This window comes from Solea solea, chromosome 10 (genome assembly GCF_958295425.1).
Source record: "Solea solea chromosome 10, fSolSol10.1, whole genome shotgun sequence".
In the NCBI taxonomy this organism is placed as follows: domain Eukaryota; kingdom Metazoa; phylum Chordata; class Actinopteri; order Pleuronectiformes; family Soleidae; genus Solea; species Solea solea.
This window is the reverse complement of record NC_081143.1, coordinates 21,524,792-21,547,516: the sequence shown is the minus strand read 5'-3', so window position 1 is coordinate 21,547,516 and position 22,725 is coordinate 21,524,792. Positions and strand designations below refer to the sequence as shown.

The following is a 22,725-nucleotide window of genomic DNA, read 5'->3' as shown; positions in this document are numbered from 1 at the left end:
ATGACATGCGACAAACAGCATGGCTAAACACCGTTCACTTTCACTATCCCTGACACAAATTAACATCAATTTTGAAACTTAAACCATTAATGCACATTCAATCAGATAGCAGAAACTTGCTTCTTCTCTGCTCTCTATGTGCTGAAAACTACAAACAAGTTCCAAAGGTGGGACCTGCTGTTGGAAAAGGTAACACATTAAAACTCACATTCATTTAATAGTTCTGCAATGAGTGCTTTGAACTTGAAAATAAAATGAAATTGAAACTTTATTTTAAGTTTAAAATGCTTTGATCCAAAAGGAAACAAACAAAAACCTCCAAAGTTTTGTTAAAATTAAAGTTGAAAATATTTAAATTACTGAATATTTAAATATGACCCTGTTGCCTTTCCATAGAACTGTGTGGACTGTGGAGAACAACCTTTACTGCGTGCGCACTGCGCTCACGTCACCAGAGCAGGGCGCGTGCCAGCAGCTGACCAAGTCTGAGTGACACGCGAGCGCTCGCACCAAAACCACTCCCACGCACTCCCGAGAGACAGGAATGAGGAGAGTGAGAGAGAGAGTCAGAAAGATAGAAAGAAAGAAAGGAAGAAAGGAAGGAAGGAAGGAAGGAAGGAAGAACAAAAGAAAGTGAGCTCTTATTTTCTTTATCATTTAAAACTCAATCAACTATTTAAAGGTCCAGTGTGTACTTTTTGGGTTTATTGGCAAAAAGTAAGTGGAAGGTTATAAGGGCAAAAAAACATAAATTTGAAGTTTCTTCAAAAAACAAATTGAAAACATGCATAAAATAGGCTTATTAAAAACAATTTCTTTGGCTTCTTTATTGGATAAATAGAGACTTAAGGATGACATGATCATTTCAAGGGTCACTTCACCCCAAAAAAATACAGTTTTTGGTTTTTTTTACCAATTTCCAAAGATAAATGTTTCATGTGATCATCATACAGTGTCTCACGATGTCTCAATGTCTCATTCCCGAAACAGGAAGTTGGGATTGAAAAAAGTAAATCAAACTGACAAAAAGATTGACGGTAAAGTCTAAGAAAATAAGAGCCCCTCACTGCTCTTCACCGTGTTTCTACCAATTACAACAAGAACAGATCTGCAAAAAGAAAAGTTATTTAAAAGAACAAAAAAAAAAAGTCAAATTTAATCCAGCTCTGTAATAGAATGTGAATTAAACAAATACAGCAGCATCACAACTTAAGTTTATTCCTCACTTGACCAAGTTGGAAAAAAAGTGGGTGAAAGAACCTTTAATTTAACTCATATTCCTGCATCATTCCTGCTGAGTCTCTCTCTGGAAAAGAAAAAAGCCCCTGAACACAACACAAAGTCACACATGTGCTCTAAACACCCGAATGCTTCCAGGGAGGTTTTCCCGTGAGAAAACAGTCAGAACTGTGAGTGTGTTACTGACTCGTCACATTCCTCTGCACTGCCAGAGCAGTGTAACGCATTTCATGAAATACCGAAAAGAGAATAGGCATCCGGCACTGCTCTCCTCATCCTCTCCTCTCCCCTCTCCTCCCACTGAATCACTCTCCCTCGCATTTCCAATGCCAGAATTGTTTAATGAAGCCTGTTTGCTGACAGGCGGTGTCCAGGACTCAGCCACAGGTCACCTTTTTCTCATCTTATTTAATGTAAGGACCATTTTAAAACCAAAGTTCACTTTGTTGGTCGTCGGGTAGCTGGTGATATTGTCAAATGAGGGAAACTGTGACAAAAGCCTAACTGAAAAACGAATGTACTAAAAAATAATGTACGCTTCATCATAAAAGTAGAACACTGCTTTATCTTTATCTTTCATCTAAGGTGAAGAGAGAATCAGTCCTGTGCCTGATTGACACACACACATCCTTCTCCTTCTGTGTCACTCAGTATAGTGGTGTTTGGATCCTAATTTGCCCGGGTTCCATTTCCATACTGCACACAGGAAGTGAGAGCAAAAAAGTATTAGAAGTGAATACTAATGCTAAAAGTTTGATGGGGTAAACAGTCCTTATCCCTGCCTGCCACTGTATACATATAATACATATAGACACTCCCTCAGTCAGGCTTTATATTATCATGTGACAAAGCCCATTTTCAGATGAGGGATGCAGAAAGGAAATACTGTCACATTGTTTCTGTTCATGAAGACCAAACAGAGGCAGAATAATATCACTCTCAGTACCAATGTACAAGGTTTCACTCACTCCGTCTCACCTGTTCCATTGTATAACACATTGCCCTCACGTTCCTAAATTTAAAATAGGTTAAACTTCACCATTAACACAATAGAGGCCCAAAGATCTGTGGGTCACAGTGGCTGCGCGAGGTCACCGCCTGAGCTGCCGATGTGCCTTCTGACCTCATGTGCTCCTTCACTGTGTGTGTGAAGTATTTACAGGGGCAGCAGAGCCTCTGACCTGCTCCTCTTATCCCCCTGAAGTCACCTGGCTCTCCTCAGGCAGCCTGAACTCCGTGTCCATATTACCTCACGAAACTGCACGCATGCCCCCGTGTCTTAATTCCACCCTCATGACCTTTATTCCTCATCACTTGTGAGCAGCGCGTTCCATTCTGTTTTTGAAAACCTCTTTATTTACACACGGGGCGCAACTGAGCAGCTGCAGTGGATCTGTTGGGAAGTTCAGTGCCCTGTTCTAGCTGGACAGTGAGCGACGTCACACGGTTCTACAGCGGAATAGAGCTGGAACAACTGGACAAAGCCAGCGTCTCATTTTTGTGGACAAACACCAAGACATGAGACGTTGAGTGAAAGGAATGTGCTAACGTTCCAGGTGAATGAAAAACCCTACAGCTTCTGACCCCGGTGAGCTTTCTTCACCCAAACACACGACACTCTTATCTTTGTCATTTATCAGCTGCACTGCCAGAGAACATGCAGCTGTATCTGTGTGTGTGTGTGTGCATTTGTTCTACACATATGCAGGTTTATTTGACCAGTGAGGGCAAGCAGGCACCAGGGTCAGGGTCACTCAGAGTGTGTGTATCATAGGTCTGATGTCTGCCGAGAGATGGAGTGTAAACACTGAGTAAAGCTCTGTTTACTCTCTTTCTTGAGTCTCTTTCATAGATTCTCCATTAAGAGTTCACTCTGATCACCGACCAAGTGCTTCATCACGAGGGCTGAGTGGGTAAAGACGACAGGAAGCATTAGACTAAGTGTGGTCTCACGTAAACAACTCACTTTCATATGTTACATTTTAAAATCGGCGGAGCCCGCGCCTTTGTTTGGAGATCCATCCAAAGCAAGGATACAAACTGATAACAGAACACAAAGCTGTTCCACTCAAAACAAGCAGAGGTAAGAATTCTGTTCAGTGGTCATTCGGTGGCTTATTGACAGTGAAGGCTGATGGGAAGACAATAGATCATTAATGTTCACATAGGAATGTGCCAAACTTCTTAAAGTGGATGTACATGATGTGATACGCTCACTGGCCATTTTGCCACATTCACTTGTTCACAAATATGTAATCAGCCAATCACATGGCAGCAGCTCATAGCGTTTAAGCAAGAAAACGCCACGAGACGACCTGCTGAACTTCAAACTGAGCATCAGAATAGGGAAGACAGGTGATTAAAGTGACTTTGGACCTTAAGACTGGCCAGTCTAGGTATTTCAGAAACTGCTGGTCTACTGGGATTCTCTAGGGTTTACAGAGAATTGTACCAAAAAGAGAAAATATCCAGTGAGTAGCAGCTCTCTGGGCAAAACTGCCTTGTTGATATCAAATGTCAGAGGAGAATGACCACACTGGTTCAAAACAAAAGCAACAGTAACTCAAATAACCACTGATTGTTATAACCTATGTATGCAGTAGACCATCTTTGACTTTAAAGCAGATGTGCTGCAGAAACAGACGATCACACTGGGTGGTACTCCTGTCACTTGATTAGATTTCCACCTAATAAAGTGACCATATTATACTATTTTTGTTTTTTTTCTTGTTTGGCAAAATCCTTTAGTTTCAGACTTTTATTTTTATTTTCCGAAAAGCAGATTTGAATGTGTAACTTTGTGAAGTCAGCTTTTTAGACAAAATGATGAATGAATAAAAGACCAACCACCAGTAGATGCAGTCGTGCTGTAAAAAAACAAAAACAAAATCACAACACTGAGGAAACCAGGTTTGTGTGCAGAGACACACAGATGGAACAGAGGTGAAGATGGAGACTAAGTGCTAAATGGATGTGATAGTTTTCTCAGCCCCGTTCTGTGGGAACACATGGTGTCCATTTGGTTGGTCTAAGTCTAATTGGATTCTGTACATACACACCAGTGAGCAACTGTATGATAAAACAGTAGGGGAAATAAAATAACCTAATTTCTCACCCTCTGCTTCCCGACAAACTGCCCTGGACCAATTTACTGTAAGGCAGACCACCTCTACGACCCAAGAAACACTGGGGGAAATTTTGTGGGTAAAGGTCTGTTTACCTTTGGGCCGAAAAAAAAATCCATACTCTGTGAGGCAAAATAAACTTGTGTGTGTGTGTTTATGTATGAGAACTGTGCTCTCTAAGAGAGGTTATTGTTCTTTAGATTTCATAAGAGACCCAGAGAAAGAAAAACAAATACTTGCCGTATCCATGTTTGTAACATTTACAGCAGATGTGTGCATGTATCTGATTTGTGTGGTTGCATCACAGAAGACTTTAGAAATCAGTGTGCACGGATGGCGGTCATAAAACATCCCACCCTTTGTAAGCTGAACCATCTGTGATGACACACTCAAGTCACTTCACCTTCAACACAAGTCTTAATTGTAGACTCATTATAAGACCAATCTTGCTCCACACATGATTGGAAAACATAGCAAAATGTTATTGTTTCCAGTGGTCGACGCCACTGATCATCATGTCCACCCAAGAGATAAAAAGATAAGTCAAATAAAAGGAATCCAAACTTGCTCTTCTGATCAATTCCTTCAACAAACATCAGCACACTCCACTGTAGGTTTACTCCCATCTTCTATCTATAAATTCCAGGAATGTCTGTCTGTCTGTTTTTCTTTACGCTTTCAGTCGTACTCCAACCATTGTGCTTGCTTCACTAGTGCAATGCTGCTGTTGCCTCATGTTGTCTGACATGATATGAAAAAAATCACTTCCTATGTGCGCGTGCTAATGTCGCACGGTGTACTGAGAAACACAGAAAGAGAGAGTAATGTGAAACTGATATGCTTAATCTGCATTGGGTCAACTTATTTTATGGACATGTTTATATTCAAAAGCACAAAAAAAAACCCTCAAAGACTTCCTTGAACTTGACTGATCATTTGCTGAGGAGACCAGTCTGTTCGAGGGTCCGCGTCACTCTTTCCCTGCCCTTTCAGTCCGTGTGTTTCTTCTCTCTCACTCATCGTCACTCTGCACTCAGTTGAAATGGTAGTAATCTGCTCCTTCCTTTAGCTGCAGTGAGTTAAGGTTCTCCTCCAGGACACCTCCCGTCATGTCCTACACATGAAACAATGTGTGAGCAACAGTGGGAGGAGCACACGGTGGATTGTGTCTCCGCAGAACAACACTTTAATTTGACATCATTGGCTGAACATCACCTGTGTGCTTTGGACTGTTCTGACAAGCGACAAAAAGGTTATTTACCGACTTGAGACTGACCTACATTTAACTAGCTCTAACCCGGGCAAATGAGAAACATTGAATTGTATCTGTGTGTTGATTATAGTTATTTGACATCTGGGTTTAAAACTTGTGTGATTGAATCCAGGTGTGAGTGTGTGTGTGTGGGTGTGAGTGTGTTTCATACAGAATGATAGAGTCCAGATCTCCTTGTCCTCTGATTACATCTCCTAGTTCCCATAATTGAGCAATTAGTAGCCCCCATAGGTGGGGTCACCCTAGATTTGATGCCCGAGTCTGACTGGCTGATAAATAGGCAATTACAGATTTGGCTTCATGATATGTGTGTGTGTGTGTGTGTGTGTTCTTTTTAGTACAGATATTTAGGACATAGAATAACTCAAAACATGATGATGATGAAAAAATAAACTTTATAATAATGATTGTACAAGCATCATGTGATCATGTGTGTGTGTGTGTGTTACGTCCTGTGCTAGGCACACGCCCCGGATTATTATGTCATTAACTTAGATTAGAGGCCTGAGGGACGTACGGTCAGACATGGCAAACATACGACACACAAACGCGCCCTCTGCTCACCAGTTTTACACAGACGATGAAGGGAGCGGAGGCATCTTTGTAGTGCACTATTGGGATTTTTGGTTTAGGAATTTCCTGGAAGAATAGCAACAGAACAACAAACTACTTATAACAGTGACAACATCATAAAGATTCATTGGCATGAAATGGTTTTCTGGACATAGTTTTAGAGAAGTTGATTTTAAGTTCATGTCCTCGGCTTGTTGACCTTGCGTCAACAATGAATCACAACATACACTTTATAGACTTTATATTTTCACTGTGGTTGACCTCACCTTGGATTCTTCATATGTATAGAATCCTTTCTGGATCTTGTTCTCATCCACATCACAGAAAGCTTTGACCTGATGAAGGAATTGGAGAGGTGATGAATGCCGGCACACGCTCACCACAAAAGATCCAGCAACAGTTCTTCCACCACGGGACCGAAAAATAAGATGAGGAAAGATAGATTGGTAACATACTTTCTTCTGATGAGCTGGACTCAGGCATCGGTACAGCTTTCGCCCCTGTTTCCCAGCATTCCATATGGTGAAGGTCTCCCAGTGGCTGAGTACTCTCTCCTGCAGGAAGTCCACGCGCAGCTTCCAAATGGTTTCCCTGGAAACAGATGAGGAGAGAATCAGAGGACAAACTCACAGCAGGAGGAAAACAAGCTTAACATTAGACTCAAGATTTCAATGAAGTATAAAAAAAGGCTTTATTTTATTTTACGTTGCTCTGTGATATGCTCCTCTATTTGGCATTTTGGAGTTACTTAAATGTAAACACCATCTTAAACAGGTCATATTGGAATGGCCTGGAATGAGCATGTAAACTCATTCTGTCAGGTTTGTTTAATCCATACATAAACACAAGAGTAAGAATATATATATAAATTGAAGTGGGTGTGATGTGCCGGAGAATTGGAAGCGGGGGTTCACTGGCTCCTGCTGGGCTCAACAACAACACACACATTTTTTTTGTTATCCCCAGTATAATAACAGTTATTACAGAATGTGAATCACTAGTTTAGAGTGTAAAAAAACAAACATCCGACCCGATATCTTATAACACATCTCATTTTTAAACAATACCTAAGAAATCAACAGGTTCTCACACTTAACAACATCATATGGCATCAACAATGTGTCCATGGTCCATGGCCGTGATGTAAAGTGTTTCTTGACACACTTTGGGGCCCTTTACCGATCAATAATGAGTGCTACAGCTTGTTTGAATATTGTTTCTTTCTTACGGCTACAAAGCTACGATGTCTCAAACATGTTTAAAGAACATGACACTGAGTTCAGTGGATGTGAATCAAAGTGAATACCACCTGGAATGTGGCAAACCTAGTATTACCTTTCACAGTTTGCACAGTACAACTCTTCTCACTTGGCATTAAAATCTCCTGTGAACACATGAAATGGGATCAGGCTTCACCTGCGCTGTATTCAGATACCCACAGGTGTCACGTCTGCTCACGAGAGCGAAACAATGAGCAAAATCAAACATTCACCATGAGTCTGGTTGTTTAAATGTGTCTGCTGACTATGTGTTTGTATGTTGTGTGTGTATATGGTAAGCTGCTGTAACCAGACCATAGTAAATGATGTGGCAGCAGCTACAAATAAATAAACAAATAGAAGCTGATTTGAGTAAAAACAAAACCTTTCAGCTCACTGTGAACCTGTAGCATGCAAGAGGATATCAGCTTAAGATGGACTGTGTTCACGCATGCTCCAGAATGTTGTCCCCATGTGTCCTGAAACTACCTTTGAATGTGATGTCTCTATCAAAAATTGAGGACAACTCAGGACACATTTGGAGCCTTCCTAAAAATGTCTTCCTACACTCTCTGTCACACAGATACTGAGGAATAATACGTACACATTCACAGTCAGGTACTTCCCTCTCACCTACTGATGTGAACATGTGACTAATACAACAATGAGAAAACTCTATTAATCCTTAAACACACCTAGCCACATGTTTGTGTTTTTGGCTTTTCATTTTGAGAATGTTTCATCCTTTTTTCATGCATGTTGATAAAAATGTATGCCAGGTTGTGCATTTTTGAGTGTTTTTTTTTCATGTATTTTTAGTCTTTTGTAAACAAGGTGAACTAAAATACTCACACTAACACACCTACGCACAGAAATGTCCTCATTGAAACTCATTCCAATCACTGTTTTTGACGCATCAAAAACTTGGTTAAAAACTTTAAAATTCAAATTCAAGTTTGATATGTATAATGAGGACTGAGGAAAAAATATGCAATTTGTATAGTGTCATTTTTTTATGGTGCTGTAGGTGTGTTAACGTGAGTATTGTATGATAAATAAATAAAAATAATAATGCATATGAGCAAATGTTTCTGCAAATCTTTCACATATGCCCGGCTGCAATAATAAAACGAAACTAGTACCGCGCGCGGTTCTGAACGGGTTCGAGCCGACCCACGCGGGTCGCCGTGTGCCACGGCTCCCCGCGTGCCTCGCGCTCTCACCCGTTCATTCACCGCGCGCGGTACTAGTTATTTTCAGTACTAGTTATTTTCAGCGGCGTCCCCGTGCATGTCGATCCAAATTTTGGCGGGGGATCGCGGCAACGTATGGCAAAGTTATAGGGCACTTCCTGTTTAAAATGGCCGACTTCCTGTTCGGTCAAATGCGCGTCCGTAAACGTGTTCAGGGAACTTCCCTTGTCTTACATATCAAGTTTTGTTCAGATCGGACAATCTTAGAGTTTACTTCCTGTTTCGGGCATTCCACTTCCTGTTGGGAGGTCACCTTTTGCAGACATGCTCAGGACAGGTCCCTGGTGTCACATATAAGGTTTTGTGCAAATCGGACAATGTACTGCAAAGTTAGAGGGCACTTCCTGTTTAAAATGGCCAACTTCCTGTTCGTCTCCGTAAACGTGTTCAGGGAAGTTCCCTTGTCTTACATATCAAGTTTTGTTCAGATCGGACAATGTTAGACTTTACTTCCTGTTTCGGGCGTTCCACTTCCTGTAGGGAGGTGACCTTTTACGGACATGCTCAGGACAGGTCCCTGGTGTCACATATAAGGTTCTGTGCAGATCGGACAACGTACGGCAAAGTTAGAGGGCACTTCCTGTTTAAAATGGCCGACTTCCTGTTCGGTCGACGGCGTCTCCGTAAACATGTTCAGGGAAGGTCCAGTAACTCACATATCTAGTTTCGTGTCAATCGGACAATGTAAGACTTTACTTCCTGTTTCGGGCGTTCCACTTCCTGTAGGGAGGTGACCTTTTACGGACATGTTGAGGAAGGGTCTGGGGTCCCACATACTAAGTTTCAAGTGGATACAACAATCCCTGTTGGAGCAGCATCAAAAACTATAAATGTAATTCTGTCTGCTGTCACCAGGGGGCGCTGTATTTGAAAATGAATATTTTCATATAGACGTGTTCAGGGCCGGACTGTCATCAATCCTTGCAAGTTTGGTTCAGATCGGACCAGGATTGGCAAAGTTGTAACAGTTTGTTTTTTTAGAATTTTCTACCACCACCAGGAGGCGCTGTTTTCAAAATGTACCGTTTCAGCAACATAGTCGTCTTCAGCAACTAACCATCATCAACTATAGCAAGTTTGGTTGGGATCAGACCTTCCATCGCGAAGTTATAAGAGTTTCATTGTCTGTTGTGAAAAATTATTATTATCTCCAACTTTGGCGCCCCCTATCTCGTACGCCATACAATATTTTAAAAAGCTTTTGATAACTTTTGATGCTCAACTCGTCCACATTGATCTCACCAAGTTTGAAGGTGATCGCACAAAAGCTCTAGGAGGAGATAATTGAAATACAAGCTGTCATATTGTCTGCTGTCACCAGGGGGCGCTGTTTTCGAAATTGGATATTTTCATATAGACGTCTTTAGGGCCGGACTGTCATCAATCCTAGCAAGTTTGGTTCAGATCGGACCAGGATTCACGAAGTTGTAGCAGTTTGATTTTTTGTCCCAAAAATCCGACTTTGCGTTGTTGCCATGGCAACACCGTTAAACGATTTGTCGTCATATTGATCACGCATCATCTACCATGTGTTTTGACTGTTGTCACCAATTTTGAGTGCGGTACGATTACCTGTGTAAAAGTTATTCCCGAAATCGTAAAAAAACTCTTTTTTTGTGTATTTTCTTTCACCACAAGGAGGCGCTGTTTTCAAACTTCACCGTTTTTTCATAGACGTCTTCAGCCATGGCCCATCATCAATCATAGCAAGTTTGGTTCGGATCGGACCTTCCATCGCAAAGTTATAAGAGTTTTGTTTTTCTGATGCGAAACATCAGAATCTTCACGAACTTTGCCGCCCCCTATCTCGTGCGCCATGTGACATTTGAAAAAACTTTTGATACCGTGAGCTCCTCAACTGGTCCACAGGGACCTCACCAAGTTTGAAGGTGATCGCACGAAAACTCTAGGAGGAGTTAGTTCAAATACCATTGCTGCGAATTCGCCAAAATCGCCAAAAAATGGCCAATCAACCCAAGATGGCGGATTTCCTGTTGGGTTTGGATCATGGTCATAATGTAATTTTTTCTTCATCCTGACCCACTACACATGTGTACCGAATTTCGTGCATGTGCGATATTTGTGTTGGTCATGGTGAATTTTGACAGGTCGCTTCGCACGTTTTGGCCCCTCCCACATTCAATTTTCGACGCACATTCCCCGAACCTTTTTCAGACGTAAATTTACACCAGGATTGATGCGGTCACAAAAATCTGTGAGTTTTGGGGTATGGGAAAGGCCTCAAAAACGCGATTTACTTTAAGGAATAATAAGAATAACTAGTTATTTTCAGTACTAGTTATTTTCAGCGGCGTCCCCGCGCATGTCGTTCCAAATTTCGATGGGGATCGGGCAATGTATGGCAAAGTTATAGGGCACTTCCTGTTTAAAATGGCAGACTTCCTGTTTGGTCAAGTGCGTGTCCGTAAACGTGTTCAGGGAACTTCCCTTGTCTTACATATCAAGTTTTGTGCAGATCGGATAATCTTAGAGTTTACTTCCTGTTTCGGGCATTCCACTTCCTGTTGGGAGGTCATCTCTTGCAGACATGCTCAGGACAGGTCCCTGGTGTCACATAAAAGGTTTCGTGCAAAACGGACAACGTACGGCAAAGTTAGAGGGCACTTCCTGTTTAAAATGGCCAACTTCCTGTTCGTCTCCGTAAACGTGTTCAGGGACGTTCCCTTGTCTTACATATCAAGTTTTGTTCAGATCGGACAATGTTAGACTTTACTTCCTGTTTCGGGCGTTCCACTTCCTGTAGGGAGGTGACCTTTTACGGACATGCTCAGGACAGGTCCCTGGTGTCACATATAAGGTTTTGTGCAGATCGGACAACGTACGGCAAAGTTAGAGGGCACTTCCTGTTTAAAATGGCCGACTTCCTGTTCGGTCAACGGCGTCTCTGTAAACATGTTCAGGGAAGGTCCAGTAACTCACATATCTAGTTTCGTGTCAATCGGACAATGTAAGACTTTACTTCCTGTTTCGGGCGATCCACTTCCTGTAGGGAGGTGACCTTTTACGGACATGTTGAGGAAGGGTCTGGGGTCCCACATACTAAGTTTCAAGTCGATACAACAATCCCTGTTGGAGCAGCATCAAAAACTATAAATGTAATTCTGTCTGCTGTCACCAGGTGGCGCTGTATTTAAAATTGAATATTTTCATATAGACGTGTTCAGGGCCGGACTATCATCAATCCCAGCAAGTTTGGTTCAGATTGGACCAGGATTGGCAAAGTTGTAACAGTTTGTTTTTTTAGAATTTTCTACCACCATCAGGAGGCGCTGTTTTCAAAATGTACCGTTTCAGCAACATAGTCGTCTTCAGGAACTAACCATCATCAACTAGAGCAAGTTTGGTTGGGATCAGACCTTCCATCGCGAAGTTATAAGAGTTTCATTGTCTGTCGTGAAAAATTATTATTATCTCCAATTTTGGTGCCCCCTATCTCGTACGCCATACAATATTTTAAAAAGCTTTTGATAACTTTTGATTCTCAACTCGTCCACATTGATCTCACCAAGTTTGAAGGTGATCGCAAAAAAGCTCTAGGAGGAGATAATTGAAATACAAGCTGTCATATTGTCTGCTGTCACCAGGGGGCGCTGTTTTCGAAATTTAATATTTTCATATAGACGTCTTTAGGGCCGGACTATCATCAATCCTAGCAAGTTTGGTTCAGATCGGACCAGGATTCGCGAAGTTGTAGCAGTTTGATTTTTTGTCCCAAAAATCCGACTTTGCGTCGTTGCCACGGCAACACCGTTAAACGATTTGTCGTCATATTGATCACGCATCATCTACCATGTGTTTTGACTGTTGTCACCAATTTTGAGTGCGGTACGATTATCTGTGTAAAAGTTATTCCCGAAATCGTAAAAAAACTTTTTTTTTGTGTATTTTCTTTCACCACAAGGAGGCGCTGTTTTCAAACTTCACCGTTTTTTCATAGACGTCTTCAGCCATGGCCCATCATCAATCATAGCAAGTTTGGTTCGGATCGGACCTTCCATCGCAAAGTTATAAGAGTTTTGTTTTTCTGATGCGAAACATCAGAATCATCACGAACTTTGCCGCCCCCTATCTCGTGCGCCGTGCGACATTTGAAAAAACTTTTGATACCGTGAGCTCCTCAACTGGTCCACAGGGACCTCACCAAGTTTGAAGGTGATCGCACGAAAACTCTAGGAGGAGTTAGTTCAAATACCATTGCTGCGAATTCGCCAAAATCGCCAAAAAATCGCCAATCAACCCAAGATGGCGGATTTCCTGTTGGGTTTGGATCATGGTCATAATGTAATTTTTTCTTCATCCCGACCTTCTACACATGTGTACCGAATTTCGTGCATGTGCGATATTTGTGTTGGTCATGGTGAATTTGGACAGGTGGCGCCGCACTTATTGGCCCCTCCCACATTCAATTTTTGACGCACATTCCCCGAACCTTTTTCAGACGTAAATTTACACCACGATTGATGCGGTCACAAAAATCTGTGAGTTTTGGGGTATGGGAAAGGCCTCAAAAAGGCGATTTACTTTAAGGAATAATAAGAATAATAATAATAACTAGTACTGAAAATAACTAGTACCGCGCGCGGTTCTGAACGGGTTCGAGCCGACCCACGCGGGTCGCCGTGTGCCACGGCTCCCCGCGTGCCTCGCGCTCTCACCCGTTCATTCACCGCGCGCGGTACTAGTTATTTTCAGTACTAGTTATTTTCAGCGGCGTCCCCGCGCATGTCGTTCCAAATTTCGTGGGGGATCGGGCAACGTATGGCAAAGTTATAGGGCACTTCCTGTTTAAAATGGCAGACTTCCTGTTTGGTCAAGTGCGTGTCCGTAAACGTGTTCAGGGAACTTCCCTTGTCTTACATATCAAGTTTTGTGCAGATTGGATAATCTTGGAGTTTACTTCCTGTTTCGGGCATTCCACTTCCTGTTGGGAGGTCATCTCTTGCAGACATGCTCAAGACAGGTCCCTGGTGTCACATAAAATGTTTCGTGCAAATCGGACAACGTACGGCAAAGTTAGAGGGCACTTCCTGTTTAAAATGGCCAACTTCCTATTCGTCTCCGTAAACGTGTTCAGGGAAGTTCCCTTGTCTTACATATCAAGTTTTGTTCAGATCGGACAATGTAAGACTTTACTTCCTGTTTCGGGCGTTCCACTTCCTGTAGGGAGGTGACCTTTTACGGACATGCTCAGGACGGGTCCCTTAACTCACATATAAGGTTTTGTGCAGATCGGACAACGTACGGCAAAGTTAGAGGGCACTTCCTGTTTAAAATGGCCGACTTCCTGTTCGGTCAACGGCGTCTCCGTAAACATGTTCAGGGAAGGTCCGGTAACTCACATATCTAGTTTCGTGTCAATCGGACAATGTAAGACTTTACTTCCTGTTTCGGGCGTTCCACTTCCTGTAGGGAGGTGACCTTTTACGGACATGTTGAGGAAGGGTCTGGGGTCCCACATACTAAGTTTCAAGTGGATACAACAATCCCTGTTGGAGCAGCATCAAAAACTATAAATGTAATTCTGTCTGCTGTCACCAGGGGGCGCTGTATTTGAAAATGAATATTTTCATATAGACGTGTTCAGGGCCGGACTGTCATCAATCCTTGCAAGTTTGGTTCAGATCGGACCAGGATTGGCAAAGTTGTAACAGTTTCTTTTTTTAGAATTTTCTACCACCACCAGGAGGCGCTGTTTTCAAAATGTACCGTTTCAGCTATACAGTCGTCTTCAGCAACTAACCATCATCAACTATAGCAAGTTTGGTTGGGATCAGACCTTCCATCGCGAAGTTATAAGAGTTTCATTGTCTGTTGTGAAAAATTATTATTATCTCCAATTTTGGCGCCCCCTATCTCGTACGCCATACAATATTTTAAAAAGCTTTTGATAACTTTTGAAGCTCAACTCGTCCACATTGATCTCACCAAGTTTGAAGGTGATCGCACAAAAGCTCTAGGAGGAGATAATTGAAATACAAGCTGTCATATTGTCTGCTGTCACCAGGGGGCGCTGTTTTCGAAATTTAATATTTTCATATAGACGTCTTTAGGGCCGGACTGTCATCAATCCTAGCCAGTTTGGTTCAGATCGGACCAGGATTCACGAAGTTGTAGCAGTTTGGTTTTTTGTCCAAAAAATCCGACTTTGCGTCGTTGCCATGGCAACACCGTTAAACGATTTGTCGTCATATTGATCACGCATCATCTACAATGTGTTTTGACGGTTGTCACCAATTTTGAGTGTGGTACGATTATCTGTGTAAAAGTTATTCCCGAAATCGTAAAAAAACTTTTTTTTTGTGTATTTTCTTTCACCACAAGGAGGCGCTGTTTTCAAACTTCACCGTTTTTTCATAGACGTCTTCAGCCATGGCCCATCATCAATCATAGCAAGTTTGGTTCGGATCGGACCTTCCATCGCAAAGTTATAAGAGTTTTGTTTTTCTGATGCGTAACATCAGAATCATCACGAACTTTGCCGCCCCCTATCTCGTGCGCCATGCGACATTTGAAAAAACTTTTGATACCGTGAGCTCCTCAACTGGTCCACAGGGACCTCACAAAGTTTGAAGGTGATCGCACGAAAACTCTAGGAGGAGTTAGTTCAAATACCATTGCTGCGAATTCGCCAAAATCGCCAAAAAATCGCCAATCAACCCAAGATGGCGGATTTCCTGTTGGGTTTGGATCATGGTCATAATGTAATTTTTTCTTCATCCTGACCCACTACACATGTGTACCGATTTTCGTGCATGTGCGATAATTGTGTTGTTCATGGTGAATTTTGACAGGTCGCTTCGCACGTTTTGGCCCCTCCCACATTCAATTTTTGACGTACATTCCCCGAACCTTTTTCAGACGTAAATTTACACCAGGATTGATGCGGTCACAAAAATCTGTGAGTTTTGGGGTATGGGAAAGGCCTCAAAAAGGCAATTCATTTGGGGGAATAATAAGAATAATAAAAATAACTAGTACCGCGCGCGGTTCTGAACGGGTTCGAGCCGACCCACGCGGGTCGCCGTGTGCCACGGCTCCCCGCGTGGCTCGCGCTCTCACCCGTTCATTCACCGCGCGCGGTACTAGTTATTTTCAGTACTAGTTATTTTCAGTACTAGTTATTTTCAGCGGCGTCCCCGCGCATGTCGTTCCAAATTTCGAGGGGGATCGGGCAATGTATGGCAAAGTTATAGGGCACTTCCTGTTTAAAATGGCAGACTTCCTGTTCGGTCAAGTGCGTGTCCGTAAACGTGTTCAGGGAACTTCCCTTGTCTTACATATCGAGTTTTGTGCAGATCGGACAATCTTAGAGTTTACTTCCTGTTTCGGGCATTCCACTTCCTGTTGGGAGGTCATCTTTTGCGGACATGCTCAGGACAGGTCCCTGGTGTCACATATAAGGTTTCGTGCAAATCGGACAACGTACGGCAAAGTTAGAGGGCACTTCCTGTTTAAAATGGCCAACTTCCTGTTCGTCTCTGGAAACATGTTCAGGGAAGGTCCCATAACTCACATATCTAGTTTTGTGTCAATCGGACAATGTAAGACTTTACTTCCTGTTTCGGGCGTTCCACTTCCTGTAGGGAGGTGACCTTTTACGGACATGCTCAGGACAGGTCCCTGGTGTCACATATAAGGTTTTGTGCAGATCGGACAACGTACGGCAAAGTTAGAGGGCACTTCCTGTTTAAAATGGCCGACTTCCTGTTCGGTCAACGGCGTCTCCGTAAACATGTTCAGGGAAGGTCCAGTAACTCACATATCTAGTTTCATGTCAATCGGACAATGTAAGACTTTACTTCCTGTTTCGGGCGTTCCACTTCCTGTAGGGAGGTGACCTTTTACGGACATGTTGAGGAAGGGTCTGGGGTCCCACATACTAAGTTTCAAGTGGATACAACAATCCCTGTTGGAGCAGCATCAAAAACTATAAATGTAATTCTGTCTGCTGTCACCAGGGGGCGCTGTATTTGAAAATGAATATTTTCATATAGACGTGTTCAGGGCCGGACTGTCATCAATCCTTGCAAGTTTGGTTCAGATCGGACCAGGATTGGCAAAGTTGTAACAGTTTGTTTTTTTAGAATTTTCTACCACCACCAGGAGGCGCTGTTTTCAAAATGTACCGTTTCAGCTATACAGTCGTCTTCAGCAACTAACCATCATCAACTATAGCAAGTTTGGTTGGGATCAGACCTTCCATCGCGAAGTTATAAGAGTTTCATTGTCTGTTGTGAAAAATTATTATTATCTCCAATTTTGGCGCCCCCTATCTCGTACGCCATACAATATTTTAAAAAGCTTTTGATAACTTTTGAAGCTCAACTCGTCCACATTGATCTCACCAAGTTTGAAGGTGATCGCACAAAAGTTCTAGGAGGAGATAATTGAAATACCAGCTGTCATATTGTCTGCTGTCACCAGGGGGCGCTGTTTTCGAAATTAGATATTTCCATATAGACGTCTTTAGGGCCGGACTATCATCAATCCTAGCAAGTTTGGTTCAGATCGGACCAGGATTCGCGAAGTTGTAGCAGTTTGATTTTTTGTCCCAAAAATCCGACTTTGCGTCGTTGCCATGGCAACACCGTTAAACAATTTGTCGTCATATTGATCACGCATCATCTACCATGTGTTTTGACTGTTGTCACCAATTTTGAGTGCGGTACGATTATCTGTGTAAAAGTTATTCATGGAATCGTAAAAAAACTTTTTTTGTGTGTATTTTCTTTCACCACAAGGAGGCGCTGTTTTCAAACTTCACCGTTTTTTCATAGACGTCTTCAGCCATGGCCCATCATCAATGGTAGCAAGTTTGGTTCGGATCGGACCTTCCATCGCAAAGTTATAAGAGTTTTGTTTTTCTGATGCGAAACATCAGAATCATCACGAACTTTGCCGCCCCCTATCTCGTGCGCCGTGCGACATTTGAAAAAACTTTTGATACCGTGAGCTCCTCAACTGGTCCACAGGGACCTCACCAAGTTTGAAGGTGATCGCACGAAAACTCTAGGAGGAGTTAGTTCAAATACCATTGCTGCGAATTCGCCAAAATCGCCAAAAAATCGCCAATCAACCCAAGATGGCGGATTTCCTGTTGGGTTTGGATCATGGTCATAATGTAATTTTTTCTTCATCCTGACCCACTACACATGTGTACCGAATTTCGTGCATGTGCGATATTTGTGTTGGTCATGGTGAATTTGGACAGGTGGCGCCGCACTTATTGGCCCCTCCCACATTCAATTTTCGACGCACATTCCCCGAACCTTTTTCAGACGTAAATTTACACCAGGATTGATGCGGTCACAAAAATTGGTGAGTTTTGGGGTATGGGAAAGGCCTCAAAAAGGCAATTCATTTGGGGGAATAATAAGAATAATAATAATAATAATCCTTCCAGTTTCAATAGGTTTCTTGCAACCTTGTTGCTCGAACCCTAATAATAATCTTTCCAGTTTCAAGAGGGTTCTTGCAACCTTGTTGCTCGAACCCTAATAATCCTTCCAGTTTCAATAGGTTTCTTGCAACCTTGTTGCTCGAACCCTAATAATAACTAGTACCGCGCGCGGTTCTGAACGGGTTCGAGCCGACCCACGCGGGTCGCCGTGTGCCACGGCTCCCCGCGTGCCTCGCGCTCTCACCCGTTCATTCACCGCGCGCGGTACTAGTTATTTTCAGTACTAGTTATTTTCAGTACTAGTTATTTTCAGCGGCGTCCCTGCGCATGTCGTTCCAAATTTCGAGGGGGATCGGGCAACGTATCGCAAAGTTATAGGGCACTTCCTGTTTAAAATGGCAGACTTCCTGTTCGGTCAAGTGCGTGTCCGTAAACGTGTTCAGGGAACTTCCCTTGTCTTACATATCAAGTTTTGTGCAGATCGGATAATCTTAGAGTTTACTTCCTGTTTCGGGCATTCCACTTCCTGTTGGGAGGTCATCTCTTGCAGACATGCTCAGGACAGGTCCCTGGTGTCACATAAAAGGTTTCGTGCAAATCGGACAACGTACGGCAAAGTTAGAGGGCACTTCCTGTTTAAAATCGCCAACTTCCTGTTCGTCTCCGTAAACGTGTTCAGGGAAGTTCCCTTGTCTTACATATCAAGTTTTGTTCAAATCGGACAATGTAAGACTTTACTTCCTGTTTCGGGCGTTCCACTTCCTGTAGGGAGGTGACCTTTTACGGACATGCTCAGGACAGGTCCCTGGTGTCACATATAAGGTTTTGTGCAGATCGGACAACGTACGGCAAAGTTAGAGGGCACTTCCTGTTTAAAATGGCCGACTTCCTGTTCGGTCAACGGCGTCTCCGGAAACATGTTCAGGGAAGGTCCAGTAACTCACATATCTAGTTTCGTGTCAATCGGACAATGTAAGACTTTACTTCCTGTTTCGGGCGTTCCACTTCCTGTAGGGAGGTGACCTTTTACGGACATGTTGAGGAAGGGTCTGGGGTCCCACATACTAAGTTTCAAGTGGATACAACAATCCCTGTTGGAGCAGCATCAAAAACTATAAATGTAATTCTGTCTGCTGTCACCAGGGGGCGCTGTATTTGAAAATGAATATTTTCATATAGACGTGTTCAGGGCCGGACTGTCATCAATCCTTGCAAGTTTGGTTCAGATCGGACCAGGATTGGCAAAGTTGTAACACTTTGTTTTTTTAGAATTTTCTACCACCACCAGGAGGTGCTGTTTTCAAAATGTACCGTTTCAGCAACATAGTCGTCTTCAGCAACTAACCAGCATCAACTATAGCAAGTTTGGTTGGGATCAGACCTTCCATCGCGAAGTTATAAGAGTTTCATTGTCTGTTATGAAAAATTATTATTATCTCCAATTTTGGCGCCCCCTATCTCGTACGCCATACAATATTTTAAAAAGCTTTCGATAACTTTTGATGCTCAACTCGTCCACATTGATCTCACCAAGTTTGAAGGTGATCGCACAAAAGCTCTAAGAGGAGATAATTGAAATACAAGCTGTCATATTGTCTGCTGTCACCAGGGGGCGCTGTTTTCGAAATTTAATATTTTCATATAGACGTCTTTAGGGCCGGACTATCATCAATCCTAGCAAGTTTGGTTCAGATCGGACCAGGATTCACGAAGTTGTAGCAGTTTGATTTTTTGTCCCAAAAATCCGACTTTGCGTCGTTGCCATGGCAACACCGTTAAACGATTTGTCGTCATATTGATCACGCATCATCTACCATGTGTTTTGACTGTTGTCACCAATTTTGAGTGCTGTACGATTATCTGTGTAAAAGTTATTCCCGAAGTCGTAAAAAAACTTTTTTTTGGTGTATTTTCTTTCACCACAAGGAGGCGCTGTTTTCAAACTTCACCGTTTTTTCATAGACGTCTTCAGCCATGGCCCATCATCAATCATAGCAAGTTTGGTTCGGATCGGACCTTCCATCGCAAAGTTATAAGAGTTTTGTTTTTCTGATGCGAAACATCAGAATCATCACGAACTTTGCCGCCCCCTATCTCGTGCGCCGTGCGACATTTGAAAAAACTTTTGATACCGTGAGCTCCTCAACTGGTCCACAGGGACCTCACCAAGTTTGAAGGTGATCGCACGAAAACTCTAGGAGGAGTTAGTTCAAATACCATTGCTGCGAATTCGCCAAAATCGCCAAAAAATCGCCAATCAACCCAAGATGGCGGATTTCCTGTTGGGTTTGGATCATGGTCATAATGTAATTTTTTCTTCATCCTGACCCACTACACATGTGTACCGAATTTCGTGCATGTGCGATATTTGTGTTGGTCATGGTGAATTTGGACAGGTGGCGCCGCACTTATTGGCCCCTCCCACATTCAATTTTCGACGCACATTCCCCGAACCTTTTTCAGACGTAAATTTACACCAGGATTGATGCGGTCACAAAAATTGGTGAGTTTTGGGGTATGGGAAAGGCCTCAAAAAGGCAATTCATTTGGGGGAATAATAAGAAAAATAACTAGTACCGCGCGCGGTTCTGAACGGGTTCGAGCCGACCCACGCGGGTCGCCGTGTGCCACGGCTCCCCGCGTGCCTCGCGCTCTCACCCGTTCATTCACCGCGCGCGGTACTAGTTATTTTCAGTACTAGTTATTTTCAGCGGCGTCCCCGCGCATGTCGTTCCAAATTTCGAGGGGGATCGGGCAACGTATGGCAAAGTTATAGGGCACTTCCTGTTTAAAATGGCAGACTTCCTGTTCGGTCAAGTGCGTGTCCGTTAACATGTTCAGGGAACTTCCCTTGTCTTACATATCAAGTTTTGTGCAGATCGGACAATCTTAGAGTTTACTTCCTGTTTCGGGCATTCCACTTCCTGTTTGGAGGTCATCTCTTGCAGACATGCTCAAGACAGGTCCCTGGTGTCACATATAAGGTTTTGTGCAGATCGGACAACGTACGGCAAAGTTAGAGGGCACTTCCTGTTAATAATGGCCAACTTCCTGTTCGTCTCTGGAAACATGTTCAGGGAAGGTCCCTTAACTCACATATCTAGTTTTGTGTCAATCGGACAATGTAAGACTTTACTTCCTGTTTCGGGCGTTCCACTTCCTGTAGGGAGGTGACCTTTTACGGACATGCTCAGGACAGGTCCCTGGTGTCACATATAAGGTTTTGTGCAGATCGGACAATGTACGGCAAAGTTAGAGGGCACTTCCTGTTTAAAATGGCCGACTTCCTGTTCGGTCAACGGCGTCTCCGTAAACATGTTCAGGGAAGGTCCAGTAACTCACATATCTAGTTTCGTGTCAATCGGACAATGTAAGACTTTACTTCCTGTTTCGGGCGTTCCACTTCCTGTAGGGAGGTGACCTTTTACGGACATGTTGAGGAAGGGTCTGGGGTCCCACATACTAAGTTTCAAGTGGATACAACAATCCCTGTTGGAGCAGCATCAAAAACTATAAATGTAATTCTGTCTGCTGTCACCAGGGGGCGCTGTATTTGAAAATAAATATTTTCATATAGACGTGTTCAGGGCCGGACTGTCATCAATCCTTGCAAGTTTGGTTCAGATCGGACCAGGATTGGCGAAGTTGTAACAGTTTGTTTTTTTAGAATTTTCTAGCACCACCAGGAGGCGCTGTTTTCAAAATGTACCGTTTCAGCAACATAGTCGTCTTCAGCAACTAACCATCATCAACTATAGCAAGTTTGGTTGGGATCAGACCTTCCATCGCAAAGTTATAAGAGTTTCATTGTCTGTTATGAAAAATTATTATTATCTCCAATTTTGGCGCCCCCTATCTCGTACGCCATACAATATTTTAAAAAGCTTTCGATAACTTTTGATGCTCAACTCGTCCACATTGATCTCACCAAGTTTGAAGGTGATCGCACAAAAGCTCTAGGAGGAGATAATTGAAATACAAGCTGTCATATTGTCTACTGTCACCAGGGGGCGCTGTTTTCGAAATTTAATATTTTCATATAGACGTCTTTAGGGCCGGACTATCATCAATCCTAGCAAGTTTGGTTCAGATCGGACCAGGATTCACGAAGTTGTAGCAGTTTGATTTTTTGTCCCAAAAATCCGACTTTGCGTCGTTGCCATGGCAACACCGTTAAACGATTTGTCGTCATATTGATCACGCATCATCTACCATGTGTTTTGACTGTTGTCACCAATTTTGGGTGCGGTACGATTATCTGTGTAAAAGTTATTCCCGAAATCGTAAAAAAACTTTTTTTTTGTGTATTTTCTTTCACCACAAGGAGGCGCTGTTTTCAAACTTCACCGTTTTTTCATAGACGTCTTCAGCCATGGCCCATCATCAATCATAGCAAGTTTGGTTCGGATCGGACCTTCCATCGCAAAGTTATAAGAGTTTTTTTTTTCTGATGCGAAACATCAGAATCATCACGAACTTTGCCGCCCCCTATCTCGTGCGCCGTGTGACATTTGAAAAAACTTTTGATACCGTGAGCTCCTCAACTGGTCCACAGGGACCTCACCAAGTTTGAAGGTGATCG

At 42.9% G+C, this 22,725-nt stretch overlaps 1 protein-coding gene across 2 annotated transcripts in view; it reads right to left on the bottom strand.

The window, feature by feature from the left end:
* Positions 1 to 865: 865 nt before the first annotated feature.
* Positions 866 to 22,725, bottom strand: part of b3gntl1 (UDP-GlcNAc:betaGal beta-1,3-N-acetylglucosaminyltransferase-like 1) — a 76,413-nt gene continuing 54,553 nt past the window's right edge. For both annotated transcript variants that reach the window (XM_058641458.1, XM_058641457.1), the window contains 4 exons: positions 6,666 to 6,801; positions 6,477 to 6,545; positions 6,202 to 6,276; positions 866 to 5,478 (listed from right to left, as the gene is read on the bottom strand). In XM_058641458.1, coding sequence (XP_058497441.1) covers positions 5,398 to 5,478; positions 6,202 to 6,276; positions 6,477 to 6,545; positions 6,666 to 6,801 — 361 coding nt within the window. In that variant the 3' untranslated portion in view covers positions 866 to 5,397. The remainder of the gene's footprint in view (positions 5,479 to 6,201; positions 6,277 to 6,476; positions 6,546 to 6,665; positions 6,802 to 22,725) is intronic.